Source organism: Amblyomma americanum, chromosome 2 (assembly GCF_052857255.1).
Source record: "Amblyomma americanum isolate KBUSLIRL-KWMA chromosome 2, ASM5285725v1, whole genome shotgun sequence".
In the NCBI taxonomy this organism is placed as follows: Eukaryota; Metazoa; Arthropoda; class Arachnida; order Ixodida; family Ixodidae; genus Amblyomma; species Amblyomma americanum.
In genome coordinates, this window is record NC_135498.1 from 87,844,373 (window position 1) to 87,858,610 (window position 14,238).

General features: G+C 46.2%; 1 protein-coding gene across 5 annotated transcripts in view; it reads left to right on the top strand.

Moving 5' to 3' along the window:
• Positions 1 to 14,238, top strand: part of LOC144121563 (kelch-like protein 17) — a 74,267-nt gene that overhangs the window by 47,817 nt on the left and 12,212 nt on the right. For all 5 annotated transcript variants that reach the window (XR_013312642.1, XM_077654838.1, XM_077654837.1 and 2 more), the window contains 4 exons: positions 8,162 to 8,278; positions 9,208 to 9,421; positions 9,598 to 9,742; positions 11,674 to 11,930. Coding sequence is in view for 4 of the 5 variants with exons in the window: in XM_077654838.1 (XP_077510964.1) it covers positions 8,162 to 8,278; positions 9,208 to 9,421; positions 9,598 to 9,742; positions 11,674 to 11,930 (733 nt within the window). In the remaining variant the exon portion in view is untranslated. The remainder of the gene's footprint in view (positions 1 to 8,161; positions 8,279 to 9,207; positions 9,422 to 9,597; positions 9,743 to 11,673; positions 11,931 to 14,238) is intronic.

The following is a 14,238-nucleotide window of genomic DNA, read 5'->3' on the forward strand; positions in this document are numbered from 1 at the left end:
CGGATTTTCAATTTTTTAAAAATAGGTCGAATTAGAATCGTGTAAATATGGTGCATAGCAAGCAACGCTGCCAAAGCTAGTGCACCTGTCTGCGCAAGCTAAGTCCGCGCCCGAAAAGTGGTGCTCTGTACAACCAAGGTTAACACGGACACATTTCATTTCGACAAGTATCAAGTACCGTGGCTGGCAACCTCCTGCACTTCGTTTCACCTCCCACCAGATTTTCGTGCTGCGGCTCACCGAGTCTTCGAGATGTAAGAATGACAAGTGGCAGTATAATACATAGTTCTAACTCCATCCACGCCAAAAAATTAGTGTACACTCGGAGAAAATTGTACCCAGAAGGCCTGAAGACTGAGCGCCTCACAACTTCAGCTGTGATTTTCAATATTAGCTCTTCGTTGTATGCCACGTTTTCGTCCAAACACTCGCCAAGGCTTCAAGAGGAACAATTGATATGTGACGGAGTATTATGGGTCAGCGGGCACACTACTTTCGCAGCCCCCGCTCCATTCCCTTCTATGTATGGAGTATGGAGCATCTAGCTTAAATTTAAATGCGGTTCAGAAGTTAGCATAAAAAGTTACTTATCTGTGCTAAATCTGGTTATATTTTATGTGTAAATAACGAAAAAGTTTTAATTGCCATGTACCCTTTAAGGCAGTAATACAGTAAAAGCTTGTTCATGTTTGAATTATCCTGAAGCTCAAATTATCAAATAACCCTGTGTAAGGTTCAGAGAAGGAGGTTATGTAAGGAGGTTATTTGGAGGAGCTTCTTAACAGGAGCAGGGCCAACAGCAGTCCGAGGTCAGCTAGTCCAGCCAGGAGCGTGCACCAGGCAATGGCCATGCGGCTCGCGCTTATGCCCGTCGTCTTCCTTACACCTGGAAAAAATGTCAAGTAGGTGTGTGCGAATACAAAAGAGTAATTCTCAAATCGAATATCGAATCGAATATCGAATAGTAACAAATTTATTCAAACATGTGCTGCAGTGCGTACATATAATTTACTAGTTCCCATGCAAAAAAAACAGCTGCTGCTGCGCTTGATCCGGCAACAGCTTTTCTCGCCTGGACGTGACAATGTTGCCAGCTGTACAAAATAGTTTTTCACTTGGAACTTGCGTTACTGGTATAGCCAGCTATCTCATAGCCATTCTGTACAGACCGGGAAAGTTCTGCTTGCCTGTTTTCCTCCAGTACGCACAAGGGTCTTCATCCCTGCTGCAAACTGTTTCTCGAATGTACTGCTGAAATTCATCAGTGTTACCTGGTTCACGGTTGTCTTTTCCCAGATGGCATTGCAAGTTTGTCGATATTGTCCCATATGCTGGCACTACACTGCTTTTGTGCTGTAGATGTTGAGGGCTCAGCACAGTCACTGGGTGGTGGGGTCGACGAGCTCTGCAGCTCACACCAAGCAACTTCCAGAAGCCCTGTTTTTTGTAAAGCTTCAGTACAAAAGATGTTTTTGAATCCTGGGTCACATGCCGTTGCCATGATGCACTCTTTTTGCTCATTGTGGCTAGGAAATCTTGCCTTCACACTTTTTTGTAAATTTTTTGCGAACAGTGACGTGTCGTCATCTGCTGCAGCACATTCCTTCAGCACCATGTGCGTACCGTAAAAGAATCGTATTACCGAAGACAAGGTTGCATACTTCTGCCCACTCAGGTCTTTTGCTGCTGATGCAATTGGCTCAAGAGCCTTGACCAGTCCAGCCACCGTTTTCCATTCCTGTGGTGCAGACATGGCAGTAATAGAATTGCTATAATTAAATTACTTTTCTTGGTAATTTGTAATGTAATTTATTACTTTTGTCAGCTGGTAATTGAGTAAAGTAATTACTAGCAAAATTACTTTCGCTGAGTGATGAGTCCATGCTTCTCCTTGTATTGGCCATGCTCTGGCCTCACGTTTGTGGGGTTGCGTGTCCACAAAGCAAGAAAAACACGGCCAGATAAAGCCAGCACTGCAGTGAAGCGGTACACGCGGAGTAGAGGCAATGTGTGTGCGCGCATCGGCACCACCTTGGTGACGAGTCTACTTAAGAACTGCTATGCATCTTCCAGCACTGTGTACGGTCGCACACACAGAGGCGCTGCAGGGCCAAAGGGAGAGTTGCATGGCCATGACATGCTGTATTGCACCTTCCCACAGACGCACTGCGAGTGCTTGAGCGAGTAGTTCCCTCTAGACTGCTGCATATATATTGTCACGTCACCACACTGGCAAGTCTCAAATGACATCTAACAAACTTGGTTGTGTGTTCTAGGAAAAACTAGTTTCTGTGGCCGGATATGATGCCATATTTTTTACTCAAGGGATTGTGGATGGCAGCGGCACCACGACATGCTATTTTTTTCTGCCAACGTACCTCCAGAACAAGTCAATGTCAATTCAACAGCAGAAATGGCAACTTGTTTGCACCCTGGTGCATTTCCGGGACGATGAGCATCAGCAGGCAGTTGATGCACTCCCGCAGTCTATGTGTACAACAAACTATTCAAAACAAAGCGGGTGAGATCATACTGCACATTGGACAATTGACTTCTGGTACGAGAGCAATGCGAGCAATTAAATTTTGCGATTAAGTTGACCTCATCTGCATCGGTAAAGTGGCTGTTCAATGGACTGGCTACATTTATTGTAAGAGGGGCAAAATTTTCAGTGCCCACATTGAAACTCAGCAGCGGTGCAAACAAAGAAATATGAAAATTTTGTAGGAACTATGACTAGTGCGCAGCTTTTTGTGTTGAAACTAAAAAGTAATTTGAAAGTAATTTTCATTACTTTTTGGGAAGTAATTGTACTGTCGCTACTTTTTGAGAGTAGTGATTTGTAATGTAAATTAGTTACTTTTGAGAGATTTCTAGGAAAGTAATTAGTAATGTAATTAAATTGCTTTTCAGAAGTAATTTTGCCATGTATGCTGTGGTATCAGGTTGCATACTACTGTTTCAGATGTAGTGAGTTCAAGGCAAACTGCCTCTTTAAGCTGAAGGAGACGTGAGAGCATGTCAGGCTCGATATTGCACCTGGTGTCTACATTCCGGACGAGCTCCAGGAGGGGTAGCTCCATCCACCGCTGGCAGTCTTCTAAGGCGCGGGTATACTCCATCGTAACGCGCGTGCGACACGGCGACGTCACGTCGGCAAAACGCGACCACTTACACTCCAGCGGCGCCTGACCGCCAGCGTGTTCGGCGGCTTCCAGCGCGGTCCGATGGCTCTCGGCGCCGAATGCAGCAGGCTGCGAGGATGGGCAGCGCTGTTTTGTGAATCCGCGACAGAGGGCGTGTCGGACGTTCTGTGCATGCGCTTCTCCAGATGTAGCGGCTGCGTCGCGTCGGAGCAGTCGGACTGTAGGCAAGCCAAATTTGTGCTTCGCGGCGTTGCCGACTTGACGTGGCCGACCGCCATCGTCGCTCTCCCGGACGCCGAGGACGTCAGAGTATATTGGCGCCTTTAGTCTTGCTACAGCTTGGGCACTGTGCTTGTAATGGCCCACTATTGCACGGCATTTTTAGGAATGGCGGGCATTCCTGCAGTTTCTTCCTTGGCATCCTTGATGGCCATTTGCAATGTATGGCCCAAACACTGCATGGGGGTACACTAAAAGTCAGTCCAGAAGAGCTGCGCAGAAATTTAGAGAATTGTCCATCACAACAAAAATGGGTACCTCTTGCAGTGGCAGATCCCATTCACTCGTCATTGCTTCCAGGTGTGCTAAGATGTTGCATGCAGTGTGACTGTCAATCACGTGCCGATTGCCCAATCTGAACGCCCGTTTTTCGAAGTTCGATGTCCACATGTCACTGGTGAATGACAAAGACTGTATGCCTTCCTGCAGGTTGGCATGAATTCGGCACTTGACAGCGCTTACAGTGTCCCTGTACAGGTCGGGGTTGATTGTTCTTGAAAAAGTTGTCCAAGAGGGGGCCTTGTACAGTGGCTCCATATCATGCATTAACTCCTTGAACCCTGGGCTTTCAACAAAGTCGTATGGCTGGAGGTCGAGTGCCAGCATCCAAGCAATCCGCGTCGTGATTTCTCGTCTTCTGCGCTGCAACAACTCCTTGGCCGTGTCAAACTTACATTTGATAGAAGACTGCGATGCACTGCCGAAACTTGTTCGCTTCCCACCAAAAAAGTGCTGTGCAAAACGTGACGTTTGTTCCTTGGTGGTGTCGTCGTGCCTGGCGTGGTTCGAAGTTTGGCTCTGCACGTTTTGCACGTCGCTTCCTGCAGATTATCCTTGACGAATTGTTTCCAGATCGCAGTTTTCGTGCAATCACTTTTCGTGCAGCACTGCACACAAACCGATACAATCCTTTCGCGCCTTTGGTCCACAGAACTCAACTAAACAGCGCGGAGACTCTGAAAACAGAGCCATACAGATGCGGAACTGTGAAGCACTGGCAGCGCGGCGGTGTGGGTGCGCGTACAACCAGAAGTGAGAAGCTTCTTGCACTCGACAGCGAAGGTTATCTGATTGGTGGCTAAATTTAAGACAAGAGTAAAGTTTCACAAGTCATGGCTAGGTGGCTTGAACCACCGCCCGATTTAAAGGGTTCAACCTTATTCATCCATCCATCTATCCATCCATCACCATCATCTGTTTTGTTCAGTTCAGTGCTGTTGTTTTCTAGTGGCGGCATGCTTCTGTCTCTTCTGAAAGTAAATATTTCTATATAATTGCCTGTCTTATGAATGAATGAATGTAGGATGGCCCGTGACCTAAATGGTGAATAGGAGTAGATGCTGCTCTTTTCGTAGTCACTAATAGTGACCTCGCAGGCTGGCGTACCGGCGTTCACCACAAAATTTCACAGGGAAATCAGTTTCACATGTCGACAGCGAGATATATAGTCTTTAAAGGTGCACATCTATTATTGCTTGTGCTGTGCTGTGGTTGCTATCACTCGTGACCTGTGCCACTAGCGAAGTTCCGGCTGCGTGAAGTGGATTTTTTTTTTTCGCCTGTTCATGATTCGGCTGAGTCACGAGTGCTATCAGGTTTGTGTTATTGAGTATTTATTTCCGCCTGCTTTGTGGCAGCTGTAGATTAAATGTGTGCATAGCACGATAGATCTTGCATCAGCGCAGTCACCCAAATACTAGGTATTCAGTTCTTGAATCGAATTATTCAAAACAAAAATTTGCTATTCAATTCGTACTCGAGTTTTCACACACCCCTACTGTCAAGAGCTGCTTGCATCACGGAATATTTGTTTTGTGAGAGACTGGGCAATGGTTGCCTGATTTTGAGATTAGAACAGGACAGCAATTACTATTTTTTATGTTTCCATCAATTCTTTATTGCATGCGTACTGTGGGGAGCATCGAAGCAGAACTGCTTTTAAATTGTAAGGGCCTCCTGCACCCTTCATGGTGCGATGCGATGGAGCTTCGCCGCTGTTGCTTCACACTCATAATAAGTGGCACCGTTGTGTGTGAGGAGGCTTCACCGCATACACGGTGAACGGCGCATGACAAGTGTGCACAGTTTCAGTACACTGGAAGAACCCAATGACGTGGACGGAAGCAAAGGAAACAGCTCAGCGGTGCCGTACCTACACAAAAAAAACATCAGCGATGTATCAGTCCGCATGCAAAATGGTGCTTTGCTAAGTTGGCTGGTGCTGGCTAATCAAGCTGCCATCGCTGCGGGACGGGGCGAAGCTGAGAAAAGTGAAACCGATAAGCAGTTGGAGTGTACTAAGTGACGGGGCTGATCATTCGTCGTCACGCCTCCCGTCATGCGTACGTCAGACCCACATTGTCTTCCTAGTCGCATGGTGGGCGTAGCCAGCGCGTGGCGCCAGGAAGCCTATGCTCTATCCTGCCGCCCGAATGGCAAACGTGTAGTCCTCGCCGCGTGTGAGCGAACCAAGAGTGCTGTGGTCTCATACAGATGACGCCTTCAGCACAGCGTGGAACCCATTTATAAACAGTAAGGGCATAACAACCTGCTGCCCAAGCAGCACTGCAGGCAGATGGTTCTGTTCGGCCGAGACGAGACCTTGCCTTGCAGCCAGGTTCAGCCTCTAGAGTGTGCTGCGCCGGCTCTGCGAAGCATTTTATGGCCATGTCTACTCTCGACCACGAGAGAGAGTTTTTCCCGAATATTTCCTGCCATGCCGGCGTTACTTGGACACAACCTCCCTTCGGGAGCTTGTTCGAATTAACCATTAAGACCTGTAGCATCCAAATTAAATAGTTGTTGTCAGGAGCCGAGGTGGCAGTTGAAATTATCCGGATTTTCAAATTAAACGTGGTTGAATTAATGAAATTTTACTGTAGCTGCCATTATACCATCCTTCATGTTTACAAGTGCAAGAAAAAGACTGCTGTGTACGAGATAAGCACTGAATGTCAAATGAGGCCTGCTGCAAAAAAAAAAAAAAAACGCATCTCCAGCTATTTTATCTTTTTCACAAAGGCCTATTCATGATGTAATTTAGAAGAGATGTGTTTTCTGCTTCTGCACCTTGTTTGGTGTCCTCCATCATTTCTCAAAAAACATGCCTGCAGTGTTTTTGTCAAAGTTAAGGAAGTAGCTTCTTGCGCAGTACATACTTTTTTTCTTTTCTACAAAGGTGGCTTTTGTGCAATATGCAAGAAATTGTTTTCCATTTATGTCGTGTGATTGTTGCCTGAATCTCGCCTTTTTTTGTTTTGTTGTCCGTTTTATTTCACTCTAGCTATTTACAGGGATAGCCAGGTATGGTGGAAAGGTTGTTTATTGCTTGCTAGTTTCATGCTACAACATATTCATCATCATCAGCCTGACTGCACCCACTAGGGGACAAAGGCCTTTCCCATATATGTCTTCAGTTAACCCTGTCCTTTGCCAGTTGCAAGCAGCCTATCCTCGCAAACTTCTTAATTTCATCCGCCCACCTAACTTTCAGCCGCCCCCTGCTACGCTTGCCTTCTCTTGGAATCCACTCCGTTACCATCAAGGACCAGTGGTTGTCTTGCCTTTGCATTACATGCCATGCCCATGCGTGCCCTATTTTGTTCTTGATTTCAACTAGGATGTAATTAACTTGCGTTTGTTCCCTCAACCACTTTACTCTCCTCCTGCCTCTGAAAGTTACAACAAACATTCTTATTTCCATAGCATGCTGCGTTGTCCTTAACTTAAGCTGAACTCTTCGTTAGCCTCCACGTTTCTGCCCCATAGGTGTGTACCGGTAAGATACGGCTGTTGTACGCTTTTCTCTTGAGGGATATTGGTAAGCTGTCGTTCATGATGAGAGACTCTGCCAAATGCTCTCCACCCCATTCTTATTGTAGTTATTTCACTCATGATCTTGATCTGCGTGATCTGATCTGCACTTCCAGCACCTTGCTACCAGTCGTAAGCCACTGATTCCTTCGAAGACTGTCGAATCTTACTTTAGTTTTCTGCATTAAATTAATGATTGGTTAAATTAATAATTGGCCATGTGAGGTTGCTCGGGACAATCTGAATTGCACAAGTCCCACCAGTGGCAGCACCTGCCATCCCAGGGCAGTGGCATACCGCTTAACCTCTGAACCACTGCGGCAGGAGTGGTATGAGGACTCCCAGGGATCTACGAATGTTAGGTAGAGAAAGGCCAATTCTGCATATATGGGCATTGACCCACTAGCTATCATGTCATACCCGTGAGGCAGAGTGCGGGCTGCAGTTGGGCGGCGACTGCCTTCACAAAGTCAGCGCACAGATCAGAAGGGGCGCAGCGGCGCAGCAGTGGCTGTGCTGAGTCATGCAGTGGTAGAACTGCCAGCTGCATGGCATTGGGTTGCATCACGCTGCAGCACGCAGCGACTGCGTTCACAAAATGAGCAGGTGGTCCTATGCCTTCTCACACACGAAGCAGTCTTAAACACGTCTCCACTTTTTTGCTTCTTTGTGTCTGGGAGAGGGCTGGAAGTCTAGGAATTTTGTTTCCCTATGTGTCTTTATTTCTTAGCACTGGTGCATGAAACATGGTAGTAACGACTTACTGGCCCAGCTTTCTTCTCCACCTGCTCGTGTTTTCTTGTGGCTACAAATTTCTTAATGTCTGGTGACAAATGAAAAGCTCAGTGTAGATATGCTGTCAAAAATACTTGTGAGCTCAGTGTTGTGGGAAATGTTCTAAGTTCGTCTTGTATTACTCGCAGGTGGAGGACCTGATCTCGAGCGATGAGCTCAATGTCTCCTCAGAAGAGTTGGTCTACGAGGCCACGGTGGCCTGGATCAAGCACAATCTGCCCGAACGGGAGAAGTATGTTGGCAAGGTGAGGTACTCTCTGTATGCAGAATTTTTTAGCTTTTGCTGCCTCCTTCCTTCGTGTCACACCCTGCAACCAAGCACATCACGGCTGTGCTGTGAGAAACTCTCCACTGAAAACAGTGCATCTGCACACCAAATGGGAAACATTTCATTCCAAGGAGCATATGAGAGGAGATGTAAACGTGAATGACGTCATTCCATTGTATTAAGGTTCACTCCTACCTGTTTGCTGTTGGTGAGCCACCACTGTTTGTTGTGACATATTACAGGTAGTTTTGTGGTGAACGTCACCAATGACTATTAATGTTAGCTATTTTTTCAACAAACCATTGATTTTCCTTTTAAGTAGTTGTTACTGCATGTAAAAAAAAGCAGTCTTCTTGCTTTTGCAAGTAGCTTATTGAGCTTATATGCTGTTGTACAGTTGTTTGACGCTTTAATTCTGTGGCTGAATTACTGGAAGCAGTTTCATTTGTCAGACTGTTTTTTAGAGACTGTTTTAGACTTTGGTGTGGGCATAGCCATGATAAAGGACAGTGGGCACTGTAAGCATTGTTCCTAACACACACAGTCAGTGTAGTGCTCAATGAGGCTCTGCGCTCATCACAGTATTGGCCATATCTTCATGGCCGTCTGTCAGCAGGGGAAGCACACAAAACCTTCATGCAGCAACGGCGGTAGCGACTGCCACATACTTTGTGAAGACTCGAAGGCAGCCACGAGGCAGGCTTCCCCAAGTAGCATTATATGCATTATTCTCTTTTCTGCACTTGTAGCCAGGTTTATGCCTTGCCTTGGCCTTGACTTATATTGGTTGAACCTTGAGTTCGGACAGAGCGATTGTGAAAAAAGCAGGTCAAATTAGGCATGTGTGAGTAAACACTGACAATGCTGACGATGGGTGCTGAGATGCTTCCATTTCTGTAATGCCAGCTCCTGCAACACTGCCGCCTACCACTCATGCGGCGAGAGTTTCTGCTCTCCAAAGTGGGTGAGGAGCCATTGGTCCGCTCGAGCGAGGAGAGCAAAGACTTGCTGATTGAAGCAATGTGCTATCACCTGATGCCTGAGCGGCGTGCCGCCATGGCGGGGCCACGCACCTCCCACCGGAGGCCCGAGGGGCTCCGCTCCTACCTGTTCGCTGTCGGTGAGCCACCACTGTTGGTTGTGACATATTACAGGTAGTTTTGTGGCGAACTAAAGGCCATATTTGTTAATCTTTTAAGTTCAGAAACGCTAAGCTGCAAAAGAACTTCAGTGGGAAGGGAGCAGTCATGCACATGCGAGTTCACACCTGTCCCTGGGTGTCCTTTTTCCCCTCAGGTGGAGGCTCGCTCTTTGCCATCCACAGTGAGTGCGAGTACTACAATCCCCGCACAGACCGCTGGAGCTCCTTTGCTCCCACCATCCACAGGAGGTCTCGGGCTGGCATCACAGCACTCAACCGGATGCTCTACGCCATCGGCGGGTGAGTGGCTCTCTCACTGCGTGACCACTCACCTGCATGTCGCTGCAGTAGACAATGGCCAAACGGTGCAGCACTTAATTTTGTTGAAATTGGTTGTCAGGGCATTAATGCATATATGCCAGTTATCTTTGCTGTATCTGGCAATGACTGTATTTAGTCACGTAATTTGCACACTTTTTTTTTTTTGAAATTAAGGTTGCAAAGAGGGGTTGTGCAAATTACGAGGAGATTTCGCTACACGTCCTAAAAAACCTTGCAGTGGTCATAGTGTATATTGTGTACGATATACTATTGTTACCTATAAGTCGACCTTGAAACTTGTGCCTTTCACTGCCCCAAAAAAATTTGACTCCAAATATAAGTGGATGCATAGCCCCTGTGCCCGCCTCAGACCCACATGATGTAGTTCCTCGCTTGATGGCACGTGTGCAGCTCGAAGCAGTAAATGAGGAATGGTACAATTGCAAAGCCAGCACTCAGAGGCACAATGGTAGCAAATAAAACTGCACCCTTGCATGCGGCCCAGCTGAGTAGGAGCAAACATAACAGCCAATGGTTAGGTAGTTTCAAATTATGGTGCGACACACACTCCGAAGGTTACCGTAAGTTTGCTCTCGCAGCTGTTCTTCCAGGAAAGTGACCGCCAGCGCTAGTGAGCTGCGTAAACGGAGTGTAGTTGACTCTTCTTTACCAGAACCAATTTACAAACGAGTTACTTTTTTTTTTAATGTCACTCACTTTTCGCAGCCGCACATGGTGATGCAGTCACGCAGATTTTCTCAAGTCTGCCCTGCATGCACCCTTCATGCATGCTGGTGTGCTTGCGCAGCAGGGAGCGTAAAATATGCGGGTTAAATTTCTTTTATAAATCCCATTTATAGATTAGGAGTGCTTGACCTCTCTGCTCTTATTTCGATCTCCTTATGATTCGAATACATTTTTGGTTCTATTCGAGATGGAATTGAAGTTCTACTGCGCTTCAGCATTTTGCTACAAGCATACTTTGCTGAAATGAGAAAACAAAATTATGTGATATTTGTGGAAAGGAAGCATTATGACAGAAGAAAAATCTATCACTGGCCTTGTTAAATTGAGGAATAAGATCAAAAGTAAATGATTCAGAATGAATTATTGGTAGCTCTTTTTGATTCTGCTGCAAAAACCCTGTATGCGATGCCTTGCTTGGGTGAATCGCCATGTGATCAGCCTTTGAAGCAGCAATTTAGTGGGCTAAAATAATTTAAGGTCAGACATCCCATTGAACAGCTTAAGTTTAGACTCATTGACTGGACATGTAGATGGTAATGTGCCTGGTTAGCTGATTGATGAATTTGCCATCTGATATACCATATAAACTCATGTAAGGGCCGCACTTTAAAAAAAAAAAAAAATTCGTGTTCGAAATTTGGAGGTGCGGCCCATCACAAATTTAAAATAAACATATAACCATATTTTTTCTTAATTACCTTGTCCAAAACCTGGGGTGCGGTCCATACACTGGCACGGCCCTTACATGAGATTATATGGTAAGTTCAGGTGCTTAGCCGGCTGTGTGGCCAGCTCATCAGTGGTTGGGTGCCGCTGCGGTGGCTCAGTGGTTATGGGGCTCGCCCGCTGACCCGAAAGACGCGGGTTCAATCCCAGCCGCCGTGGTCGAATTTCGATGGAGGCGAAATTCTAGAGGCTCGTGTACTGTGTGATGTCAGTGCACGTTGAAAGAACCCCAGGTGGTCGAAATTTCCAGAGCCCTTCACTATGGCGTCCCTCATAGCATGAGTTGCTTTGGGACGTTAAACCCCATAATCATCAGTGGTTGGTTTGTTCAGGAAACGGTTGGTGACTTATATGGAGGTCACTGGTGGGCTAACAACCAATAGACTGACGCAGCAGTTGAAGTGCGTCAATCTCCTTGTCCCTTCCTTGACGCACAGCTTTGATGGGACGCGGGACCTGTCGTCTGTGGAGTGCTACGACCCCGTGCGCAACGCATGGTCGCTGCTGCCGGGACTGGGCAGCCGGCGCAGCTGCTTGGGGGTGGGTGCCCTGCGAGGCCTCATCTATGTAGCCGGTGGCTATGACGGAGCCTCCTGCCTTAGCAGTGTCGAGCAGTTTGACCCACTCGTCGGAGCCTGGACCTCGGTGGCTGCCATGGAGTACCGTCGCCGCTACTGCCGCCTCACTGTCCTTGGTGCGTCCTCTGCCGCTGCATGCCTGACCACTTTTCTCTTTTTCGGTGATAACTGTATGAGGGCCGTTAGCGTGCAAGACATTCTAGTTGATCTTGCGTCTTGACATATGGTAACAGCATGAACGAGCTCTTTTCTTTTGAGCAACAAGAGGTAAGAATAGCAAGATGATAAAATGTAAAACTTGTACTTTTACTCGTTTTTTTTTCTGCTTTATGAGATACTTTTTGGGCTGATAACGATGGGGTGGGAGCTCGTGTGCTCGAAAGCAGGAGAACCTGTTACATCTCGATTCATTATTACTAGGTGTGTGCAAATATTCGAAACTTCGAATAGTTTGCAAATAGCATTTACTAATCGATTCGCACCACACAGTCATTGTTCTAACGAAACATTCGGAAATTATGAATTTCTTGTTCATCTAAACTTGTGGCGAAACATCGTAAAATTTCCAAGAGGTAGAATCTTGCACTTTTCGCAAGTTCATTTGGTCCTTCCTCGTGGAGACTGCCAGCATGTGGTAATGCTAACCCGTGCCTAAATTAAGTGCACTGATGGCCACTGAAAGCCACTGCGCACCTGCAGATCGGAAAACGAAGTCAGCGCCTGCTGCGTTGCCGTCGACAACTGGCTGTGAACCTAACTGGCAGCAATCCTCTCGTGTTTAGGTCACTACAATAAGATACTCGGTGACCACGGAAGTGGCTCAGCTTGTCGAGGATGGCGGAAAGGTGGAGTTGCAGCCCGCATGTGCTGCTGCGCTTTTTTAACTGCGACTGCATTGATAGTTCTCAATTTTTGTTAGTTCTAGCCTAGAAACAGCCCATCTTAGGCCGCAAAGGACAAGAAAAACGCCTACAACCGAAACATCGGGCTCAAAGCCCACACAACCGCACTGTGTGCAGCACAGCCTGCAAACTGGGGTTTGTTGCATTATGATACCTTTGGTTCACAGCAGTGTTTGGGCCCATCACAGGGCTTGCAGTGCAGCAAAATTAACATACGGGGGCTAAACGGGCTACAAAGGTCATGAACGCTGCATTTGAGGAAGCATTCCACAGTCGGCTCTTTGTCATAAGGTGTCGCGAGTGAGTGTGGACGGGATAGTTCCCGCTCAAGTTGCTGATCTTGCGTCAGTTTCGCGAGCCGTTTTATAGCATATTAGCACCAGGGCCATGCACCTTGCCCATCCAAATAATTGACTATCGAGGTCACTCCTCCAGTAAGGAAGTATCTGTCCACTTTACCATTAAGGGGAGATGTGGCTTTCAGATCGCAAAAATCTCGAACAAAATCAAATTTTAGCACTAGCTTTCGTATCTATAAGGTCTTTCTTACTGTATCCCAAAAGGTTTTTCCCGAAAACAGCCCAGAAGTGACTTTGCAACAAGTTTCTTTGTGATTCTAGGCACCCTAGTTAGAAAGAATTGGCTGAAATTTCTGTGAAAATGTCAGTTTTCTCATATTTTTTGACCTGACTGCACTGCTTGCAGAAAGCATGGCGCAACAATGGCTTCATGGATTGTCATGTGGTTTGTTGCATTGTATTCCTTAATTGATAAATTTTTTATGCAGTGATGTTCCAATCTTTCTGAATTACTTTCTCATTTTTTCACTGTGTTCTTAATTTGATGTGACGGTAATGGGTGCATTATGCGAGCATGTATATAATGTTCTGTGTAGAAAAAACTGAGGTTGATAAAATTATTTGGAGAATGTCACTGCACGAACCATTCCTTTGGCTAAAATTTAAGAGTGACTCTAGGCTCCTACCATGTTTTGTCGCCACGCCAGGCTTTATGCACGTTTGATATAGCAATGAAACACAAAAATTTATAGTGTCAAAACTGCTGAAGATATGAGAGCGAGAATTTTTTATTCTTCATTTAGTGCATATCCCAATCAGTTTGTCAAATTTCATCACCCTATGCCAGAAAATAAAAATTTCACCTTCGAAACCCTTAAAGGTGCACTAAGCATGATTCTGAACTCGTCTTTTTACCACGGGAACTCGATCTACACGTTCCGAGCATTCTTAGAAACTTCGAATTATTGTCCTGTGTAGCCGATTTCCCTAATTTAAACTGGATTAAACGTCCCGGCTCCCGCATTTTTTTTTTTTAACTCAATGCTGAAGGTAGGAGGAGTCGGCCAACGCGTGGAGTGCCTTTCAAGCAGTCCCGTGGCGGCTTCTTTTTCGCTTTTATTTTGTTATAGGTTTCTGTGAATAAGTAGTTTCAGTCGCAGACAACATAGCTGCAGAGTGGGCCCACGGAAATAAAAATATGCGTGGACTCTTTGGTTTACGTA